The sequence below is a fragment of the Lolium perenne genome, chromosome 1 (genome assembly GCF_019359855.2).
Source record: "Lolium perenne isolate Kyuss_39 chromosome 1, Kyuss_2.0, whole genome shotgun sequence".
NCBI classification, from domain to species: Eukaryota; Viridiplantae; Streptophyta; class Magnoliopsida; order Poales; family Poaceae; genus Lolium; species Lolium perenne.
Window position 1 is genome coordinate 175,782,569 of NC_067244.2, and position 21,929 is coordinate 175,804,497.

The window sequence follows — 21,929 nt, forward strand, 5'->3', positions numbered from 1 at the left end:
GGCAGATTCCCGGCGTAAAGGACGCGCCCCACAGCGATGGTGTCGTCGTAGCTTCCCATGGCGGAACCCTCCCGGTTCCGGCCTCCAGACGCCACAGGCCCCACGGTGGGCGCCAACTGTCGTTGCCTAATCGACGGTACCCCGGAGGAGGGATCCTCACGAGGGGGAGAAGAAGTAGGGGCCATAGGGCGGAGTGCTCTCGGGACGGTGGTACGCGATTTACCCAGCTTCGGAACACCTGCACGATGACAGGCCTACCGTCGCTTGTCTGGAATTATCTGGGCGCTTTCGCGTTGTTACAATGAGTTGTGGTTGTGCCTCTAGGGCTCCCGGGATCCGGCTTATAAAGGCGCACGGATCTAGGGTTTACATGGAGAGTCCTAGCCGGATTACAGACAGCCTAGCTACGGTACAATATCTTGCCGTGCACGTCACGGATCCGCCTTCCATACACGTCGTACTGGATCCGGGTTCCTCATGGGCTTCCCTGGATCCGGGTCACTCCTAGGTCGGTACGGATCCGGCTTGCTGATCCTGGGCTGGACTTCTTCCTTCATGATCAACAGCAACTGGGCCGCCCGATGGGCCACATGCCTCATCACCGTCTGTGGGCCACCCGGGCTTGCCGGATCTAGCCACTGTCGATGGTACACCCATGAAGTATACCCACAACAACACCGCCGCCTTCTCCTCCTCCTTCTGCGCGTAGAAGGCTCCGGTGGCGGTGACATCTTCAAGGAATTGTTGCGCCCACTCGAGGAGGAGGGCCTCGTCGCGCTCGGCGATGAGTAGGTGCTGCTCCAGCTCCCAGCGGCGGCGCTGCTGCTCGCGCGTGATAACCGGCGGCGGCGCCAGCTGCTCCGCCTGCTCCCGCGTCCAGGCGTCATGAAAGTTCATGGTCCGGCGGGAACGGCCGAGGCGCCAGGTGACGGCGGTGTACGCCCGCGCCGCCTCGTGCGCCGTATCGAACGTGCCGAGGCGAATCCGCTCGTCGCCGGAGCGGATGTCCGCGTCGAAGCGGCCGCTCGGCCGCGCCCGAACGCCGTGGTAGCCGGAGGAGGAGCGGCGGCGCGGAGGCATCTTCGGCGGAGGCGCGCGGAGGCGGAGCATCGACGGGAGAGAGGGGGAGCGGCGGCGGGGAGAGAGAGGCGGGGAGAGAGACAGACGCGTGGAACATTCAGGCGGTTGGCCGCGTTCGCGCGTGTCCCGTTTATAGCGCACGCGGCAACCCGCGCGGGATAGCTCGAACGTGCAGGCGGTAAATTTTTTTAGCACGCGCGAGGTCTTTTTCCCGCCTCCGCTGATGCTTCGCGTGGGCGCCCGCGCGCGCCAAACTGACGGTTTTTTTTTGCCGCGCGCGGCTTTTACATCGTCTGTTTGAGATGCTTTTAGAACAGAAGAAAAGTGGATCACACAAGACAATGAACATTTATCTACATGGAAGCAATTTCCTCAACATTTACCACTATTTCTGTCAAAAAAAAAACATTTAAGACTATATGCTTGATGCATCATCTTGTTTAACAAATATGAATCACCTTCTTTGGTATTTTCCTTCCGGCATGCCACAAATTTATTTAACTGGATATTTGGTGTCAGCAAGATTATAACCTAATCATTTTCACACTACCATTCATCATTATGTATCCTTATATATAGAAAACGGCTTTTTGGTGTTCTAGAATGAAATAGCTATTGTCAGACATCACGACATGCACCAGAAAATCCTGTTATGACCGCACTTCTGTGTCCCGTGGTTGTCAAAAAAGGACATTGCCTTGGGAGACCAAAGAAATACTGAGCAAGCCTTTCCAATAACAATATTATCATGGCACCTTTTTGTAGCAGTATTATGGCACCTTTGACAAGATCCATTCAGCATGCTATGCATCTTCCCCCATCTGCTTCCTCCGAAGCCTTATAAAATTCTATCATTGACCACAACTGACAGGAAAAAAGAGTTTCAAAACTCAGCGAACTGAAAATATATTACTAGCTAGCAAGAAACAGCTGGGTTCACACAGTACTCCATTCCACTACTACAAGGCGGGAAAACTCTATCAGTAGGACGATGTGGGTGTAGAAGCATCACGAAACAAACAAGCTGCCAACAAAATATTGACGAAAACTACCTGCCTAATCACACTGCATAGTAAGTCTTTACAAGGCAAAACAAGGTAGGCACACATGCAGTTACATTTTATGGCTCCTTATTGTTTGGACACCTCAGCATACCACGGGTACAGCAAATTTCTAATAGATAGCTCGAGAAAAACTACCACAACCTTCCTATAATGTGTGTCATCGCATTAGCTTCATCGCAATATTTACATCACCACCTCAAAAGTGCTGCACTTATCGCACTGTATGCAAAGTGCATTCAACCCAAACATGGTCTGTAAGCAGAACTTGGGTGACAATGTGCATCCTCTGTCTAAATGCTCAGTATGCACATTAGCCAACCGTTCCCGTAAGAAATCCAGGTCTACCTGATTAAGCAGATTGAATTGATCACGTTCAATAAGATGGTTTCACATAAGAGACTGAATGTGTCAGGGATAACTGCAAAGTTGCAAACGAAAACTACCTTATCTTCTCCAAGGTCAAGCCGTATCTTACAGAGAGTACAGTGTATGAGATTATGAGCCTCTCGTAGCTCTCCTTGTTTGCATACTGGACACCAGAGCTTAGCATTTTCGGCACCCTGACATGATTATAACATACATGAAATCTTTTTTATTGACATTGAATTTTAATTGACATAATAAGCCGTGCTACATCTGTAATCCAAACAAAAAATCGATACAGAATCTACTCAGTAGTTAGTACTACTTGATGTTCAAACTTTGGTGGCAAGTTATCAGTAGTTTCAATATGATGTGAGTTATGATTTATGCCTGAGTCTAGTAACAACCAGAATAACAATACATTGACGAACTGCTTCAGTATACAACAAGCTTTGGCTATCCAAAACTGAACAGTTCACTGGGAAATCTTCCCTACAAGTTTGGCGTAAACTTTCACTAAAAATTTGGCAATTCTTTAGTAGTTCCTCCCACCCAGATAAACAGAAGTACAGAAGCAAGGAGGAAACAGTTTGATTCAACCATGCCCTTCAACCAGTTCAAAAAAATACATGCCCTTCAAAAACAGTAATGGCATGAATAAAGATACATTCTGCGTAGAATTAAATCATGAGGGAATACAGAAAAATTGTACGTAAGAATTTTTTTTCAAAATGAAGTGATGAACTAAACGTTGCAGAAATTCATACCTCGTCATTTAATTGCAAATGATCAAAAGCAGCCTGGGCTAAGTATGCATCTTCCTCATCAAGGGCCTCTATTTCTAGATAAAAGATAATGTTAGCCAAGGATTTTAGAATAATAAAAACAAAATTTGATTCACAAACTTTGAGCATCCATGGAAATTGAGGACATTCTCGGTAAGGTTGTAAAGATATAGGCATAGGGATGCGAGAAACGGTTGATTAGGTTGTTGTTGCAATCAAAAAGTTCCAGCGAAAGGTGAACAGAGCAAGTTGCTGGTCAGAACTTGAGCTGTTATTCAGCACATCAAAGAAAAAGTAGCAAAATTTGTACTAAAAAGTAACCTTTCCGAATTAATTCTTCCCGGAGATCCTCATAAAGAAGTCTTTCCATTTCAAGCAATATGTCTTCACTATCAAATTCAGCAGGCTCAGCTTCCTGTGGTCCTTGATATTCCCATATCATATCAACATCTTTGTCCTCTTCACACTGCTTGAGTTTCTGTACCTCATCAGATATAATGTTCCTGACTGCAGATTCGACCGTTTTCTGTCAGTCGACATATGTAGATAAATCAGAGACAATGCATACACAAAAAAGAAGGAGATTCAAGACATGTATGTATTCGCCATTTATCAATTGGGGTAGTCACACTGTATCCAGTTTTATTATCATGGCCAGCTCAAGTATGTCATCTTTTTGGACGTACCCAGTGCTGAGAGCTCCCGCACTGTGCGGGGTCTGGGGAAGGTGTTAGTGGCAAGCCTTACCCTCACGAAGTATGTCATCTTTTTAAGAAAGAAAAATATTCTGAAAGTGATGATAACAAGTGGAACCAGAAATAGACCTAGGTTGTCAATGAGGCATGCAGTGTATAATCAGGAACAAGCCTTAAAAAGAAAACCCTGGAGACATCAACGATTATTTATGTACATGCTGTGTTACAAGTCAAAACATCATATTCAAGTAGTAAACAATTTCAAATTTGAACAAGACAAGAAAGGGAAAGAGAGCTATACAAAATTTAACTGTATAATCGCCACAAAACTTTATAATTACCAAATATTCAATTATATGGTTATACTGCAGGATGCAGAGTAAAACAAACTGTAAGCGTTCGGAAATGGTGCCTTATTTTGATTAACCTTTCGAAATAGTAACTTAAACTTGGAGCTTGCACTAATGTGTAAAGGAACATACTTTGTATAACTTAAGTACTAGACTAGAGGAGCATAAGCTGTACAAAGATGCACAGAATATGAAAAAGGAATGCACCACCTTTAGGATACCTTGTCATTAGCAGGTAGCTGCCCTTGGATCCTGACTTTCCAGAGCAACTGGACTCTCTCATTTTTAACTCTTTCCAAGCAATTCGTCCTAAGCTGCGGGTAGCATAACAGGGGATAAGCGCAAGTTCAGAATAATTCCAGTTGAAGAGCATAACAGTAAACAGTTGAATGATAGCATCCAGCACTCCAGTTCAATGAAACATTTCATGCAGATGGAGATGGGTACCCTACAGGCAGTTCAGTCAACAACCTACTACACCACGATCCACAAAAGATAGCAGAGAAATCTTTGATTTTATGATACAGGTAACACCCTGGAGGCAGTTCTAGGGCACCGACCCACTCCAGCAATCGACCGAGCACCATATGCGCAAGGCACCATTGCCCAGCAATCCAGCAGCCCTTCAGACCCACCCGTGTGGTATAACGACATAGAACTAACAGCCCCACCGGCGAGACCAGCTGGGAGTGGAACGAACCTCCTCTCTCCACTCCGGGCGGCGGGATTTGTTGGGAACCCTTCTGGGCCGAGCCGAATCCATCGTCGAAGCTCGCGCCGCCGATCGCCGCGAGGCGAGGCGCCCGCTAGAATCGACCCCCTCCCGCGTTGCTCTCTCCGTCGCGCCGGCGCGGAAGCCGGAGACGCGCGCTTGCGCTTCTCGTCGCGGCGCAGGCTCCGGTAACGCCTGACGAAGATTTGCCTTCGCGACGAAGAAACGGAAATTCGCCAGGGATCAGCAAGGACGGAGACGAATTCTCTTCGGGCTCTTGGGCTCGTGCGGCGGTCCATGATTCTCTCTGCGTCTGAGAAAAATCCGGCCCACTTGGTTTGTCAACACAATGCTAGCCCAAGTTGAAATAACTATTTTTACTGCTTAAAATGGTTTTTTTTTTTTGTATCAAAAGGAAGCCATCCCGTTTCCATTGATAAATTAACGACTGCGCGAACAAAAAAAGTACTCCGTAGGATAAATTAAAAGAACATGTACAAAACCTAGGGTGCATCCACCGGCTAGGAGACGGCATCACCGGCGGGACAAACGAAGGCAGTGGCGTAGCTATGTACAAGTCTGGGGGGGGGCCCCCCCCCCCCCCCCCCCCCAACCCCCACCCCCATATTTTCTGGCAAGCTCCACCACTGAAGGAAGGGTAGACTTTGGTTCTTCCATGTACCCAGCATGACCACCTTGTTGGAGACGGGAAGGAGCTGTGATCATCTTTGTCAACAGACAGTGGGCGAGGAGGATCCACTAGCCACTTATTAGTTCGAAGTTCTTCTTCAGGAGCTGCAACACATTGCCAAAGAATCTGGTCCATGGCCAATTGGCCATCGATGTGTTTTCCGTGAAGATAATTCGTCACCTTTTGAGTGAATTCGGCACCATTCTCAAAATCTGATGCAACTTTGGCCAGGGTTGCCCATTAAATATCATTTCTAAATGTCGCCAAAGATTGCAAAACTGCCTTTATCAGAGTTTCTTTTGCCGCGCTTTACTTTTTGGTCCAGTCACAGGCTCTATTTTGAAAGCTTTGTTTGATAGATTTAAACTTTCCATGCTTCATCTTACCCTCAGGAACTGGAAGACCGAGATACTTCTCCTCAAAACTTGAAGTCTCATATTTAAGTAGATCTTTGATTATACGGGATCTGTCCCATATTATACGGAATTTCTGGTGGCGAGTCTTGGGAAAAGCTAACTCGACCAAAGGCATAAGGTGGGATCGGTTTTAGGGACCTTAGAATTTTCAATCAGGCTCTATTGGCTCGCCGGGCTTGGCGGCTAATCCAGTTCCCAAACAGCCTATGTGCTCGTTTATTGAAGGCAAGATACTACCCCTCTGCTCACCTTCTAGACATGGCTTTTATCCAGAATGTCTCGCCAGCATGGGAAGGAGTAATGCATGGCCTTGAACTCTTGAAGCAAGGTGCAATATGGAGGATTGGGTCTGGGTCGAGCGTGCGGATATTCCGAGATAATTGGATACCCTGACCAGACGCCTTGAAAGTGCAAATGAGGAGAGGAAACACAAGGCAGCGATGGGTCTCAGATCTCATTGACCCTGTCGCTAGAGCATGGGACGAACAGAGGGTACGCGAGTGCTGTAGTACTAGGGACGCAGAGGCTATACTTGCCATAAAACTTCCGACCAGACCATGTGATGACTTTGTTGCTTGGTTCCCAGAAAGTAATGGACTATTCTCAGTCCGATCAGCTTATCGCCTGGGCCTTCAACCACGCCTTATGAGATTGAGTGTCAGACAATCTAGTAGAGAGCCGGATGGGGACAGAAAAATATGGGAGTTGATTTGGAAGGCAAAGGTACCTCGAAAGTTCCGGGTTTTTGCATGGAAGGTGGCTTCTTCCACCCTGGCTGTTCGGACAGCTTTACACCGACGTATAAATTCCGCCAATCCAACGTGTACGATATGTGGAATTGAGGAGGAAGACTCACATCACGCTCTTATTCGATGCACGCTAGCAAATGCCCTGCGGCTCGGGTGCATTGGGATCTGCCTACTGAAGAGGTGTTTAAATTTGGTGGGAAGGATTGGTTCTTACTGCTGCTCTGCAAGGTCTCGGAACATTTGCGACTGAAGATCATTTTTATGCTGTGGTGAGTGTGGCACCATCGGAACAATATTGTTCATGGGGACGGCAAGGCCAGTGTTTCTGCTTCGGTTTCTTACCTATGCAGCTACCTGGAATCCTTTATCTCTGGAACTGGCATTGCTTGTGTGAGGAATGGAAAGGGTCCTGCGGATTTGGAGCGCCAAGTAAACATTGATAGCATGTCTCCCACATCCAGGTGGTCAGCACCAAGGGAAGGCGAGCTGAAGGCGAATGTAGACGCAGGATGGGATCCGGTTGGGAAAAAGGCTGGCATTGGGGTGATTGTTCGAAACCATCAAGGTAATCCTATTATTACAGAGTGGAAGTTTATTCCTGGATGTGCGAGTGCAGAAGATGCTGAAGCGCTGGCATGTTTAGAGGGCCTGAAACATCTGATCACTCTTAGTGGACAATCCTCTATTTTGGAGTCAGATTGCCTCCGGGCTGTTCAAGTTCTCACTAGTGTTTCTATGAACAAATCTAATAGTTGGTGCACGTATAGGGAGGGTAGAGAGCTTCTGAATTCGTATAACAATATTAGTGTATCCAAAGTGGATCGAGTTTGTAATTCAATAGCTCATAGTTTAGCACAATTAGGCAAGAGTGGAACCTCGGGTTGCCTTGCTGGATCTGCTCCGCCGTATGTGATGGAGAGTATCCACAAGGATTGTAATACGACTCTGTCTACCTGAAGCAGCACGTTTCTGACGCACTCTTTTCCTCACCAGGGTACGTAAGGGGACTGGGATGTTTTTAATGAGGCGGCGTGCTTGCTTAATATATTGTGCTTTACTGTTAAAAAAATCATTTCTAAACTTTCAAATACACCAGCACAAACCGAATTTAAACTTGTATGTTTTTCATTTACTACCCAAAATTTAGCAATTGACATGAAATCATATCCTAAACTCATCCCAGAGAGACGACATGGCAAGATGAATTGGCTACCGACAGCGGACACCAAGCTGACCACTTGGTGGATATCGAGATCATGTGCTATGCCAGATTGATGAGATACGTGGACAGCAATCATACTGGTATTCTGGTGCATTTGGCGGCATCAGAATGACATGGTTTTGGCGGCATTGGAATGACATGGTTTCCACCGGCACTAGGCCAACAACAGATGTGATCAAGGCCAAGATAAAGGAAGAGCATGATGCATGATACGTGGCATTTAGTAGAACTCATACGTGGTGGTGCGTTTAGCTTTCCTGAGCCGTTCCCTTATGGTTGCAGGTAGGATACTACGGTTTATCTGAATTCGTTACCACCTCATGTTGGTAGCATAAACAGCCGGCCTCCGCCCTCCGGCATTGCTTTTGTCATCAACACTCCATTGATACACTTTTCAGAGTGTATTCTCGAAGAAAAAAGCATCACTTAAGTACTGAACATAAGAAGCAGATGGTGACATGGGTATCCAGCATTACGAATAGAATCATCCCATAAACTCTTAGGGCATGCATGCCACATGTGAGACTCAGGATTCCTGCTAACAGTAACTCTACTGATGTATGTAAACTCGGAAGCTACACTGATGTAAGATGCTAACACAAACTACCATGTTCCACTCTGTTTTCATGACATCAGAGGGACCTTCTCTTTCCCCTGGCCGTCTGATTCGCTCAAGCAAGGTGGTCTGGCCGCTTTGTAGTAGAAGAAGGCTATCATCCTCGCCAAAACCTCGGCCGAACGGACAGCTAGTACAAGTGATTTTGGATCAGCCAACTTGGCGAAGAAATTGACTTATTTAAGGAGTATTCATCTAAGAATGAACAAGGTACCTTTCTCTCGGTGTAGTATCCTCCCTGCATTGGTGAAGAGCAACTCAGGGAAACTAGACACCTTCAGAGCGGCCACAAGGTCTGGCTCGGCGCAGGCATCCACTGCTACACACTGTGGGTGTAGAAAGAGCAAGCGGAAGTCAGAACGTGACTCTCTGAAGAGCAGACGGTGAAAGATTTACAAAAGAAAGTCGTAAAGAACAATGTACTCTTGGTGAAGGCAGATCATGTTCCCAAAACGTCTCAATTGCTTTTACAAGCTCTTTTCTTGCCATCACATTCTCCTGTGGTCTACAAGAACGAAAAATAAATATAGTAATTATCAAAGTAATACTGCACACTCTGAAAAAGTTCCATTAGCTACTATTTGGCCAAAAGGATACTTGTTCAAACATCAACTGTGGCCAACTACAGTATCTTGCACGAATTGGCAGAAGCATTACATTACATATGTAGCACACATGTAACATTTTCAGCTTTAATCACTTGAGTTGGGAAAAAGAAAGCGTACCTCTTGTACCGGTTGTGCACAAGCACAATCAACGGGCCAAAATCGGTGAACACGGTGTCGTCCCAATCCTTGGTCTTGACATCCCTGACCTGCGTGATGTAGTTATCATCCTCCCAAACGATCTCCTTCTTGGTGCCATCCCCTGCATCATCGTCGTCGGCAGCGTCATCCCTCTTCTCGGCCTTGATGGTGATCTTGTCGAAGAACTGGCCAAGGCCGAAGCCCATCCCGTCGTCGGCGTCCTCGGGCCACTCCGGGTCCTCCTCCTCGACGACCAGCTCGTACTTGGTGAGCAGCTCCCTCATCTTGGCCTTCTTCTCCTCGGGGTCGGTCAGCTCCTGCATCTCGGGCATCCGGTCCATCATCTCCCGTATCTTCCTCCGCAGCTTCTTACGCTCCTCGTCCGTCATGGGCGGAGGCTCGTCGTCGTCATCTTCATCGTCGGACTCGGAACTGGTGTCGTCTTTGCGCGGCCCGCCACCGATCACCAGACGACCGACGGTCTTGGGTTCGCTCGGACTCGCACGGAACTCCCAGGCGCTAGCGGCGAGCACGAGCCCCACGCGCGGCCTGGACCCTGGGCAAGAACCGAAGCTGACGGGGCGCGCTGGGAGAGCGCGCGAATTGGGGTGCTCCGCTCCTCTGAGGCAAAACGTCGAACATGTTGCGGGCAGGGAGCAGCGAAGCGCCATTCTGTGCGTCAAGTGCGCTGCGGCTCCTTCTCTACTCTTCTTGGGTGGGAGACTTGAAGATGGTTGCTTGCTGCCCCGCTGGTGTCGCGAGAACTAGCTTTCGAAACTAGTGCGGGAAGCGCGGGAGCGGCGGAGGAGATTCTTACGGTGGTTTGGATGCCTATCTGCTCCGGGTTCTGTCCTCGGGGAGATATTTTGTTTAGCCTGCTGGTTGAACGAACCGGTCGGGTGAACTGAACTACAGGGGCGGCCGGCCCCACGCCACTGTAGTTTTGCACTCAACAGGATGAATCTATGCAGTCTTGTCACTTTTGCGCACGACAAACCTGTAGATTAATATTTGTAGGTGAATTTTTTATTGCTATAATCTCGTAGCATTCACAATGTTTTTGAATTTTGCAAAATTTCTAAAAAAAATCTAAAATGATAAATCGGTACTACACAGAACTATACTAGGAACTGTTTCACAGATTCAGAGGTTTAATATGAGCAGGTTTGTAGTTCATTGCTCTCACACGTCATCGCTTAAGGTGTATGGCGGTTCTTATCATTCGTTTCACGGACCGAACACAGCACTGCATTTTCCAAATTATGGCGCATTTTAGGTGAACTATACAAACAAACATGTACGAACGAAAGACCAAATCTCTCAACTACTGGAACACTTAAACACGGGGTGCAGATAGAATATCAAGAACATGGAACAGATCCAAAGAAACTGTTACAATATCATATCAACCTGCCAGAGGGAGTCAAACACTCAGGTTTTCCTTTCTCTGCTAACATTTTCTATAAATTGTCTCAACATGTCAGCAAAACTTGTACAGTTTGGAACAAAGTGCCTTCGACTACTGAAACTCGTGTTTCCTATGCTAATGATGATACATAATCTGAATTCAACACAGGGTGCCGCAACCCTTATAGTGACAAAAGAAAGAATGATAAATAGTTGGGGGGAGCAAAGAATGATAGTGTTACATCTTAGGCTGAAGAACTTGGATTCTTCTTACTTGCTGAAGACCCCCCTCTTCCTTCCATCAAAATTGAGTCAGCCAAACAGGAGCCGCCGCAGCCAGTGGAGAGCTCCAGGCAGTCCTCGTCCTTCCGCATCTGCCTCTGGAAAAACAACCGAGCTAATATCGGTTCTTCCGCAGGAAGCTGTGTAGCTACGTCTACGAAATGTGTCAGTTAGTGCCTGACGCTTCGGTCTCACCATTGCTTCCTTGTTCATCGAAAAGGTCATTCGACATGGCTGATGGAATCCTGTGCCGCTTCAGGATCCGAGATGTGGCAAGCTTCGCGTTCTGAAATTTTAGAACAATGACCCGCTCATCATCCAAATCAAATCTCAAGTTTTCTTCAGTGCATCCCTCCACGATACTGCACAGATGCTTCAAGTTCTCAACCTCAACACCATTCACCTTCTTCACCTGATAATATCATGAAGCCTCGTCAGCTGAGATAACATTAACTATCATTAAGGGTGTGGTGTGTGCTAAAGGATGTGTCTAATAGAAAAATACCTGCAGTTCAGCCAGCCTTTCGTAACCGACATTAATATCATCCATGAGGACCTGATACACAGATTTGAGTAGTAGATCGATTATCATGAAAATATACAGGGAAGTGACTGAAAAATGTTTCCTATCAAGATCATAAATGGGGGGGTAAACTGAGGCATGAGGAGATAGTGAGCTAGTGCAGTAGTACCTGCGAGAGTATTACTAACTGTTGGCCAGCCTTCTTTGGAAGCTCTCTCAATGCCCGTTCACAAAGTCGGCGTGGCGAAGTGTTGTACCAGTCTTCTCCAAATTCATGGAGATAAGGCTGGGACAGCGGGATAAAAACAAAACCAGCAAAGATGTAGTAGCTGGGTACTTTATCAAATTGATGTACAGGGACTAGAGGTTGCAGCTGCATAAGAAGAAATGCATGTATAAGATCACTTCACTGTCTACATAGAGAACGACTAGATCAAGATAGGAAAAAGTGCCAGCAAATGATGGATGCAAAGCCTAAGCCTGGGGGTTAGTGTGTAACAAATGAATCTACTTTTCTGGGCTACTATTTAACCTGCACAAGTATGAGTTTGGGCAGTCCATAAATCCAGTCAGACCCAGACACCAAGTCCTGTTCAATTAGCTGTAGAAAAGGTCTACAGGCTCAACTCGCTGGGCTAATATAGTGAATTCGGTGTGTTACAGACTTTTGTGGGATGAGTCCTGAAATAGGTAATAGCTGATTGGATGGATGTTACTTCTGTAGGTTTGTTTTAGAGTTTATTTCGATCAAGGTTCAGTCCATTGAAATGTTTGACACTGTGGAAACTAAGTACTAACAAACACTAAACAGGGAGAACATCCCATCCCATCAATCACTTAGTATCCACAACCCCTCAAACAAGATGCACCCTGGTCAAGCAAAAGCTCAGATAAAATGTATAAGTAGCATTTCATGGTCTTACAGGTCTAAGTGTCACAGTCAATTCATGCTCTTTGCCATCTCTTAGCACTTTGATAACTGATGTTTCTTCAGGCTTCTTCATGGACACAAGATGATCAAAGGTGATTCTCTCTCTATTACGAAATGGAACTGCAAGCATTAAAAGAGATTATGATCATCAGTTATTGAAGCTGAGATGCTAGTATGCTTCGTATTTCAGAGTGGCACATGCATAGACTCATCGATCAGCAATGCGAAAATATGTAGCATAGTATGCCAAATGACGATACTTAAATAGTATTATAAACAGAATAGTAAGAAAACAAAAAATTGCAACACAAAATACCGACCAATGCATATTGGGAAGTTTAAGCTCACCTGTCCCGTCATTCGCAATAGGCACGCCATCAAACTCAAGAAGGATATCGTCTTTCTTCAAAACTTTGTAAGCATCAGATAGAGGATTTATTCTACTCACTAACACTCCAGTCATTTCAGGCCGCATACCAAAGCACTCTCTTATTTGGATGTTTTCAGTGGCCTGGCAAGATATTCCAAGAGAACAAAACCCGGAATATTTACCACTCTCTTCCACTCCAGAAATGAAACGGTTAATTATGGGCACAGGTATAATATACCTGCCAAAAAAGGTTAAGCACAGAATTCGGGATAAAATAAAGATTCAATTGGTGCAAAGACAAAAAAAGTGGAGTGCTCACCCAATATTTTCCGCTCCTGACAGATTTTGGAAAGCAACTCCAGCCACTTTATCGCCCATGATTGCAGGCCCTCCACTATTGCCTGGATTAATAGCTGCATCTATTTGTATAGCCATGAGCTGAGTCGCACCATGGGCATATTGTGTTGGTTCAACTCTAGAAACAACCCCCTTGGTGACAGAGATATTGTCTCCACCTGCACCATCAAAACTCCAGAATAATTAAGTTGTCCACATTTTATATGTTTTAAGTGTCTAAGTAGATGACCAGTTAATGCTAGCAGCCGCAGTACAGCATCGGAACCAAGCTGAGCTGAACAAATTGAAGTAATAGCCAACCTTTCTGAAACGGCAGAATCTAGGGTTACAGTTTTTCAGATTAGGTACCGGCTCAAAACAGAGATATCCCAACAACATTGCAATCTAGGATCAAGTAGTATAATCTAAGACCCTGAACCCCTAAACCATGAATCTAAGACCCCACCTGATTCTAACAAAGGTATTTTTTCTAAAATGTAAAGTGTATTTCAGCTAGTTTCAATTAACAGCTTTATTCCAAATATAAAATCCAATCAAACATCTTTTTATCATATGATAAGAGCTTTATAACTAAAAGAGCTATTTGCAGTTAATAATTAGGATCGGTAGAATTGGTACGATCATATGTAAATTACATTTATTACCCAACTACGTTTTAGAACCATTACAATATTAAGATCCCACCTAGTACATAACTGGTCCACTAAATAAAAAATTATACAGTCCTAGGAGTTAGGAGTGCAACCTTGCTAATTGTTTACTGGTGCATTCTATACTGCTAATTCATATAAAAACTATCACACATACAATAGGAAAACAAAATGCATAGATTGGTATAAAGCCCCCCAGCAGAAGGGTACACATTGATACTATAAGTCCATAACAACTTAATGTCATGCTATTTGTGATTTGGATGATGTAACGAGAAATTGGGCGGAAAGTGTCATTTGCTCCCGAGCACCAGTGCTCTCGCCGTTAAAAAACATTTAAAATCATGGTTTAAAAGTTTCAAAAAAATATGAAAAAAATTCGGCACATAGTTAGTGTTGTATCCCACAAGCATGTAAAATCGTGACTCTAAATTTGTTGTATTATGGGCTACACAAAAATGACAAATCTGATAGAATTTTGAGATTTCAAACATACTTCTACAGATCTACATTTTTGTTATTTTTGTACAGCTCAGGATACAAAATATTTGAAAGTGATATTTTACACGTTTGTGAGATAATTCATGAGCTACATTCGAATGTTTTTTTCAATTTTTTTTAAAACTCACAAATATGATTTTGAATTTTTTAAACTCACCAGGAGCACTGGAGCTCGGGAGCAAGAAATCTTCATCCGAAATTGGGAGCATATTTGTCACACCAGGACTACTTCTACTGCTACTTTAATTAATGATTATCAAGATAATAGTGTAAAAAATATTACTACCTCCGTTCCAAAAAAAAAAGACGTATAAATTTAGTCAAAAGTCAATCTCTTCCAAGTTTGACTAATTTAATAGACAAAAAAAAACATCTACATACCAAATCAATATCAATAGACCACCCATAGTATATTTTCATAGTGTATTCGTTCAATATTGCAGATACTAATATTTTCCTGTATATTTTTGGTCAAACTTAGTAAACTTTTGCTTTTGACTAAATATATAGTTTTTATTCCAAAATCTATAAATATTTACTTTTCAGCAAAGCCAAGTTTTATGGAGTTCTCCAATAGGTCTATCTCTGTGTGAGCAGCTAAATTATTTTCACTCATTCAAAATGAAACCTGCTACTAAGTTTCAGTTGTGCCACTGCAAACAGGATGGCCACAATATGACTAATCCCTAATGCACAGTCTTAACTGGATACTTGTGGATGAAATCATATAGCTAACAAGTTTGAGGACTAACTATATAGTACCGCAAAAAAAGATATCAGAATGCAAATGACAAACTCATACCCTGAGGGTAGCCAACCACAGCGACGGCTTCCTGCAAAAACGGAATGTCTCCAAGATCCAAGCTGTTCATCCCCTCCCAAAACTCCTCACTCTCAACTGTCAGAAGAGCCAAATCACACTCGTGGCCAACAGCCTGAACTTCGGCCTTGTACTTTGTAGGTGACCCATGCTTCCTCACAAGAACAAAAGTATGATCAGCTACCACATGAGCATTTGTGATGATCCGTCTTCCAGATATTACAAAGCCTACAACGGGGATGGAAGATTAGGAGATGAACCACAGAACAAACTCCATTCCAATGTCATTGGAGGCCCAAAAATAAACAACCTTTCACATTATGTCATTTTCTGAAGTCGTTTTCTATGTTCTATGTTTTTTTCTTATATCGTGTATATTTTAACAGTATACAATACAATCCAGTAATATAGTGGGAAATCCATGTACAGTGACTTCTCATTAAATCAAATTCTCCAGTTTCCCGTTTTATAACATTTACTTAGTTCGTCCACCATAATATACAATTAGGAATAACACCAGAAATTTGCATACACGATACTCTCTTTGTCCACAGAAAATTGACACTATACAGTATTCTCTTTCCATGTCCATCACCTACCACAGTAGCGGGATCCAATTATCCAAACATACTCCTCCGACTCAGTCCACAGGGCTAAACTGCTAAGATCGGTTGCTTACCTGAGCCCATGCTCTCGCGCTGGGACTTGTTCTGCCACGGCAGGAAGTAGTTTGGACCGCTTGACACCGTGAACACCTTGACCACCGAGTCCAGCGCCAGCTCCACCGCCGCGAACGCGTCCGTGTCATGCCGCGCCGCCAAAGAATCCACCTCCTCCTCCCCCTCGGATTTCTCCACCTCCGGTATCGCCGGAGTGCCCAGAGCGCCGCATTCCCCTAGGCGGAGAGAGGGTGTGGATGCGCAGGAGATGGTGGAGAAGCGGCGGCCAGCGAGGCGGGGGAGGGGGGCCCGGGTTCGGAGGATTGGCAGAGGAAGTGGATGTGGAGACGGCAGGGGAGAGGGGTGGAAGGGGAGGCGGCGGAGCGAGCGGGGGGAGGAAGAAGAGGAGAGACGGCGGAGCAAGCGGACGGAGGCGTGCATGGCGGCGACGCCGGTACTGCCGGTGAGGGTTCGGAGATTTTTGGTCGGCGGGTTTTGGGTTTGTTAGGTTTGAGTTTGGGCTCGGGTTGGGCTCAAACGCCCACTTCTCTTCTTCCTGCTTTAATGTTTTTTTTTTTTGAGCTAGCAATTGCGTCCATGGGTTAACAATCTAAGCAGTTCTATTCTTAGAATATGATGATGAATTTATCTTCTAATCTCCCCATTTGAGTTTTAAACATTGAAGAAGTTTCTTCAGATACACAATCACACATTCGACGTTCATCGCATAAAGTGCATATATGTTCAGCGATATAGAATAAAATAATTGGATGTAATGGTTTGGTATACTTCTGAATGTTTAATGTTCAAGGCCATTATTTATAATATAATAGAAATAAAGATTAAGCCTAATATTATGAACTGTTATAAAATACTAAGTTCATTAATCATAAATTAAGTAAAAACATATATCCTATAGGGTTTTAAAATGAAAAGTGTCTTTGGCTCCCGAGCTTCAGTGCTTTTTTCGTTTTAAAAAATTAAAATAATATTTATAAGTTTCAACAAAATATAAAAAATGATGTAGCCTAATAATGAAAAAATCTAATAAAAATGAAGATTTGGAAATATACATAGCCAGATCCACACTTTGTCATTTTTGTACAATTCGGAATGTAAAGTATTTGCAGTTGACGTTGTGAAATTAATCCTCGCCTACAGCCGGAGTTTTTTTAAAAAAAAATTAAACATGTAAATGCGATTTTTGAATTTTTAAAATCAATAGATCATTGATGTTCTAGTGCCAAAGATTCATTCGTGTGATAAATCTTTTGCTACATCCGAAGTTTTATACAATTTTAAAAACTTGTAAATGCAATTTTGAAATTCTAAAATTAATAGATCATTGGTGCCTAGGAGTCAAAGATCTCCACTTGTTTTTCTCTTTTTTTGACAAAAAAAAGTATCATGTGGGGGTATGGGTGAAGATTGAAAAACCTATCCGTCACGCATCACAAATTTGGGCCAAGTTTTTTTGATAGTTTATCATGTGGGGATGTAGTGAAGATTGAAAAGGTCACACCTCACAAGTTTAGGCCCAAATCTTTCAATAGCTTAAAAAAATAAGCCACCCTCTCCCCAACTTCTTGCACCATAAAGGCATGTACAATAAGGGAGCTTAACAAAGGGCTTAGATTTCGGGTTTTGTCTAAGTGTCGTCGCTTATTTGTACTAGAAAATGCCTAACTAAGCACCTCATAGCATCATCTACAAATAAACCCCAGCGCTTAACAAAAAAAGGTTGGTTTATTTTCCTAAGTACACCTCGCATTGTTCATGGCCTAAGCTGCTAAGCCACCCCAACTTATTAGTTGGAGCTTCTAAATTAGTTATCCCATAATTAATTTAGAAGCCCCAGGTAATAAGCTAGGTGGCTTAGAGAGAAGCTGGAGAGAGGGTAACCTATTTTTTAAGCCGGTAAAAGAATTGCCTAATTGGACATGTCGTTTTTTGCACCTAGGAGCACATGCTCCTGATTTTTGAAATGAATTTTGAACTTATTATAAAATGTCAAAATAAAATATGACACTAAATGTCGCGAATACATCTTGATATTCTGTGTGTTCACAAAATCGTTTCGCGAAAAATTGATATATTTTGTGTCATGTGTAAAAGAAAAAAAATGGTGTTAAAAATAAGCTCTTCTCAAGACATCTTCTTATCTTTTTACACGGGATACAAAAAAAGATATCGGTTTTCCACGGAACTTGATATGCGCACATATAATATCGATATATAGATGATTTTTTTGTTCCGAACTTTTTAAATATATTTTGAAATGGTTTTTCTGGAGTAGGATCATAGGGACCCAAGATCAAAAGCGCATTTCCGGCCTTAATGGGCCTCCTTTGCTCTACCAAAGGATGAGTCCATCCCCAGCCCAAGAGCCCGAGCCTTTCCTGTTCGTTCGCTAATGTTTCTCGTTGAAGTCACCTCCTCTCAGCAATGTTCATTTTGTTCCCCTATACGAAAGCAACATTCCATTGGCAAGACGGAAGGCTATAGCTAGTTCAGAACTTCACACATCTAGGATCTATCCAAACATCCATGCGGCCAGCAGCTCAAACAGTTTTAGCTGGTGCCGATGCAGCTGCAGATCGGCTTCTGACTTTCATAGTTTTTCGACTCGAGAGGGCGAAAACTTCGCCGGGTATTATTGTTCCCCAGGAAAGTAAAGCCAGATACTTCCATGGATGTTTGCTCGACCGACCGAGGCGTCGTCTCCGATCAATCGAGCACCACACATATGTGGGCAGCAAGCAGGCAGGCACCCCGATAGTCGGATGGCGATGGCACGGAAGTACACTTGTTCGATGTGTGCTGGTGCAGCGCATCGCTTCCTACTTTCTGGAAGGCTATCATTGCGTACGAATTGCGTTCAACGAGTTCGGTTTCCCTGGGATAGCATTAGCATATGTTTCGATCAAATCAAATGATCAAGGATGTACATGTACATTATGCACCATCATTACTGCTTAACAGATTTCGTGTGCTGGTGTGGAGTAATCGTTTAGATGGCAGGCCTCGTTCTAGCATAAAATTGTTAGGTGTTTTTTTGTTTTTTTGTTTGTTTTTGATTTTGTGGAATTTGGTTTAAGAGAGAGAGAGAGAGAGAGAGAGAGAGAGAGAGAGAGAGAGTGTGTGTCTTTGTGTGATATGTTTTGTTATGCTTCATCTTTTTTTTGACAACTTTATGCTTCAACTATTTACGTTAAACCAGATCAAAGATGCTCACAGTGTCATGATTCCACAAACGACACGACTTACTTTATTCTAGGCTGCAGAAAAATGACTAAATGGTTGGGCCTCAATATAGCTATGTTCATCTGCAATTAATCCCAAGCATTATGTTAAAAGTAAAATTAAAGCATTCCATATTCTCAAAAAAATATACACAAGTTTATTTAGAGTGTGTTCATGATTGACGTTTAGTCAAACAATAATTGTGCACTTCCACTTAGTAAACTAATAACCCTCAAAATTGGTTGAGGTGATTCAAGATCCGTGAATAAATTATTTTCATTGATGTGGACATCACTGATGACAAATATCTGAACCGGTATGCCAACTTGCCAATTACATCACCATGTAATTCTTGCTCATCTTTCAACAACTCGTTCCGAGTTCATGACAATCACACCTCAACGTCAAGACAATTAGGTGTCGCTCGTACCCGTCTCATGCACGATAAATCGTTCATTCCCATGTGGGCATGGCGCACCCTGAATTATTGTGCACGTAGTCGTGCTACACTCGGGGGAACACTAATAACTTGATGTTTTTATGAGGATTACACCATATTGAAACAAATATTGCGACAAACAAAGTTCATGCATAAAAGGAATTAACATCACATGTAATTTATAATTGTCGGATATCTTCTGCATCTGCGTAGAACTCCTTCTTCGTAATGGTGCATAACTTGTTCTTCACCTACAGTGGGGAACTCCTTCACCTCGTATGGCAAGACCACCGCCCACACGAGGGACCTCCGATGAATGATCATCATCCCCATGCCACCAAGACTAGTGCACCGACATCTCTCTTTTGTCACTTGACCATGGTTTTCCCTTTTTATTCTTGGTATGTACACGTACTAATTTCGCCCCAAAAGTAGAGAGGGGATCGGCTGTCAATTGAGTGTGTACGTGAGCGATTGAAACCAAGACAGCGATTCAGCAAGTACATGAGTACATGGCCGGGACATTTTAACACGGGCCCGGGGAACAGGAACTAACAAGGGATGGGGAGATGGGACGGCACATCGCCTCGCGCATGCAGTACATATGACACATCCGATCGCCGATCGGCCATTCATTCATTCCGATCTCGGCCTCCAACAGGTGAGAGAAGAGACATGTTTGAACAGTCAGAGACAGGGAGGGCATGGGCGTATGCACTGCAGCGAAAGAGATGGAGAGAGAATGGCTGGCGAGCTCAGAGCAGGTAATAATGGATCTCTCTCTCTCTCTCGCTCGCCAAGTCATCTCTCGTCTCACCGGCCCGCCATGCCTCCCTCCGTTTTGTCCCCCGCCGCCGTACGTACGCCGCGCGCCTCCCGAAGTCCGAGGGGGCGGGGCCATGGCATGGGGGAGAAGAGATGCAGTGTTTCTGCTATAGTAGGACGTTGACGAGTCAAGTCATCGTCGATCGTCTTCTTCCTGTGGACGTACGCGTACGCTGTTGCGCGCCCAGGCTCAGCACGAGCCAGACACAGGCACGATTTCCGTCCATGGGCGACAGCGATCCGTCACCTGTACATGTTTGAAGTCAAACCGAAAGCCATTGCCTGGACGAGACCCACAAGCATATGAATAACGGCGTCTTCAACGGCTGGATGTATTTAGAACACCAAATATATCGTTTGAGTCGGGCCATGGATATGGCATTGGCGGTGTTCATATATCCGTTTGAGTCAGGCCATGGATATGGCATTGGCGGTGTTCCTCTGTCCGTTTGGGCCGGGGGCGGTCCGATGCTTTTTTTTTTTCCACCCACCGTCAAGGATGCCACTATGATCAATGTCGGTGTCGGCTTCCCGCGTGGACGCTCGTTTTCCGCGCATCGGATTTGGGTTTCCTGCATGCATTCCCCGCGGTTTCCACCCTAGTCGTGGCTATAAGAGGGCTGCCGCCACCGGGGGTGGGGGGGGGGGGGGGGGGGGGGGGAAAACCCTACACAGAGCACAGCATCCATGGCCGACCATATCGCTTCCTGAGCAACCAGATGGCGCGTGAGCACTACCCCCACGACGCCGATGTGGCGGCGCTCACTATCCAAGAGGCGTTCGAGGAGGAGGAAACCGCCTCCTACGCCACCGCTAAGGCCGTGAGGAGTAGTTTGGGCCGTACGTCGAGGGGATGGGGGAAGGTGGAGGTCGTGGTGCTCAATGCCTTGGTCGAGGCACATGAAGAGGCGAAGGCAGAGCACGGGTGGGCGGAGAGGGAGGCGGTCCAGGCGGAGTTTGCGGCGATGACTCGGATGATCGCCGTGGCGTATCCTTGCAAAGCGGTGGCCGAAGCCCAGATCATGTTGGCTGGGCACATTCCCCGCTAGAGGCGGCGCAGGACGAGATCACGGGGATCACGGTGCATCCGCCCGCGGCCATCAATTGGGAGAATGATGAGCTCCACAACGACGGCGACGCTCCAAATATGAGCGACGAGCAGCGGATTTTCACTAGTACAAACTCTCTACTTAGAGACGGCCCGTCGAGGCGGTTTGGCTCGATTTTAAAATACACCGCCTCCACTTTAAATCCGTCTCCAAAAATTTAACCTGAGGCGGTTGCGTTAAAAAACCGTCTCTACATCAAATAATCTTGGAGACGATGGGTTTACTACTCCGTCTCAACATGTAGAGACGGTTACATAAAATAACCGCTTGCAACCGGAAATATCTTTGAGACGGTTCGCAGTAAGCAACGTCTCCGCATCTAGG

The 21,929-nt window shown here is 44.9% G+C and overlaps 3 protein-coding genes across 4 annotated transcripts; all 3 read right to left on the reverse strand.

Moving 5' to 3' along the window:
- Nucleotides 1-1,961: 1,961 nt before the first annotated feature.
- Nucleotides 1,962-5,308, reverse strand: LOC127313667 (uncharacterized). Of its 2 annotated transcripts, none has more exons than XM_051344149.2 (6): nt 5,038-5,308; nt 4,559-4,651; nt 3,614-3,818; nt 3,275-3,348; nt 2,588-2,704; nt 1,962-2,489 (listed from the first exon to the last, which is right to left on the reverse strand). In XM_051344149.2, the coding sequence occupies exons 1-6, from the start codon at nt 5,098-5,100 to the stop codon at nt 2,328-2,330; spliced, it is 714 nt and encodes a 237-aa protein (XP_051200109.1). In that variant the 5' UTR covers nt 5,101-5,308; the 3' UTR covers nt 1,962-2,327. The 2 variants fall into 2 exon arrangements, with proteins under 2 accessions (XP_051200109.1, XP_051200115.1); XM_051344155.2 differs by having other exon boundaries at nt 3,275-3,342; nt 5,038-5,307.
- Nucleotides 5,309-8,531: 3,223 nt separating this feature from the next.
- LOC127313659 (thioredoxin-like fold domain-containing protein MRL7L homolog, chloroplastic) lies at nt 8,532-10,384 on the reverse strand. The gene is made up of 4 exons (XM_051344143.2): nt 9,469-10,384; nt 9,167-9,248; nt 8,958-9,069; nt 8,532-8,873 (listed from the first exon to the last, which is right to left on the reverse strand). Exons 1-4 carry the CDS (start codon nt 10,158-10,160, stop codon nt 8,752-8,754), a joined length of 1,008 nt encoding a protein of 335 aa, XP_051200103.1. The 5' UTR covers nt 10,161-10,384; the 3' UTR covers nt 8,532-8,751.
- Nucleotides 10,385-10,894: 510 nt separating this feature from the next.
- On the reverse strand, nt 10,895-16,509 carry LOC127313649 (protease Do-like 10, mitochondrial). Its single transcript, XM_051344132.2, has 9 exons — nt 16,010-16,509; nt 15,313-15,558; nt 13,322-13,517; nt 12,981-13,240; nt 12,625-12,752; nt 11,871-12,074; nt 11,684-11,734; nt 11,374-11,590; nt 10,895-11,276 (listed from the first exon to the last, which is right to left on the reverse strand). Exons 1-9 carry the CDS (start codon nt 16,428-16,430, stop codon nt 11,209-11,211), a joined length of 1,791 nt encoding a protein of 596 aa, XP_051200092.1. The 5' UTR covers nt 16,431-16,509; the 3' UTR covers nt 10,895-11,208.
- Nucleotides 16,510-21,929: the final 5,420 nt, after the last annotated feature.

Excerpts from the sequence above, each read along its gene's own strand:
- LOC127313659 (XM_051344143.2), bottom strand. The coding sequence starts at position 10,160 with ATGGCGCTTCGCTGCTCCCTGCCCGCAACATGTTCGACGTTTTGCCTC. Across the intron at positions 9,249-9,468 it reads GTGCACAACCGGTACAAGAG|ACCACAGGAGAATGTGATGG; the intron begins GTACGCTTTCTT and ends TCGTTCTTGTAG. Across the intron at positions 8,874-8,957 it reads GATACTACACCGAGAGAAAG|CTGTCCGTTCGGCCGAGGTT; the intron begins GTACCTTGTTCA and ends CACTTGTACTAG.
- LOC127313649 (XM_051344132.2), bottom strand. The coding sequence starts at position 16,430 with ATGCACGCCTCCGTCCGCTTGCTCCGCCGTCTCTCCTCTTCTTCCTCC. Across the intron at positions 13,241-13,321 it reads TCAGGAGCGGAAAATATTGG|GTATATTATACCTGTGCCCA; the intron begins GTGAGCACTCCA and ends CTTTTTTGGCAG. Across the intron at positions 11,735-11,870 it reads AGTTAGTAATACTCTCGCAG|GTCCTCATGGATGATATTAA; the intron begins GTACTACTGCAC and ends TCTGTGTATCAG.
- LOC127313667 (XM_051344149.2), bottom strand. The coding sequence starts at position 5,100 with ATGGATTCGGCTCGGCCCAGAAGGGTTCCCAACAAATCCCGCCGCCCG. Across the intron at positions 4,652-5,037 it reads GCCCGGAGTGGAGAGAGGAG|CTTAGGACGAATTGCTTGGA; the intron begins GTTCGTTCCACT and ends TGCTACCCGCAG. Across the intron at positions 3,349-3,613 it reads GGAAGAATTAATTCGGAAAG|AAATAGAGGCCCTTGATGAG; the intron begins GTTACTTTTTAG and ends TCTTTTATCTAG.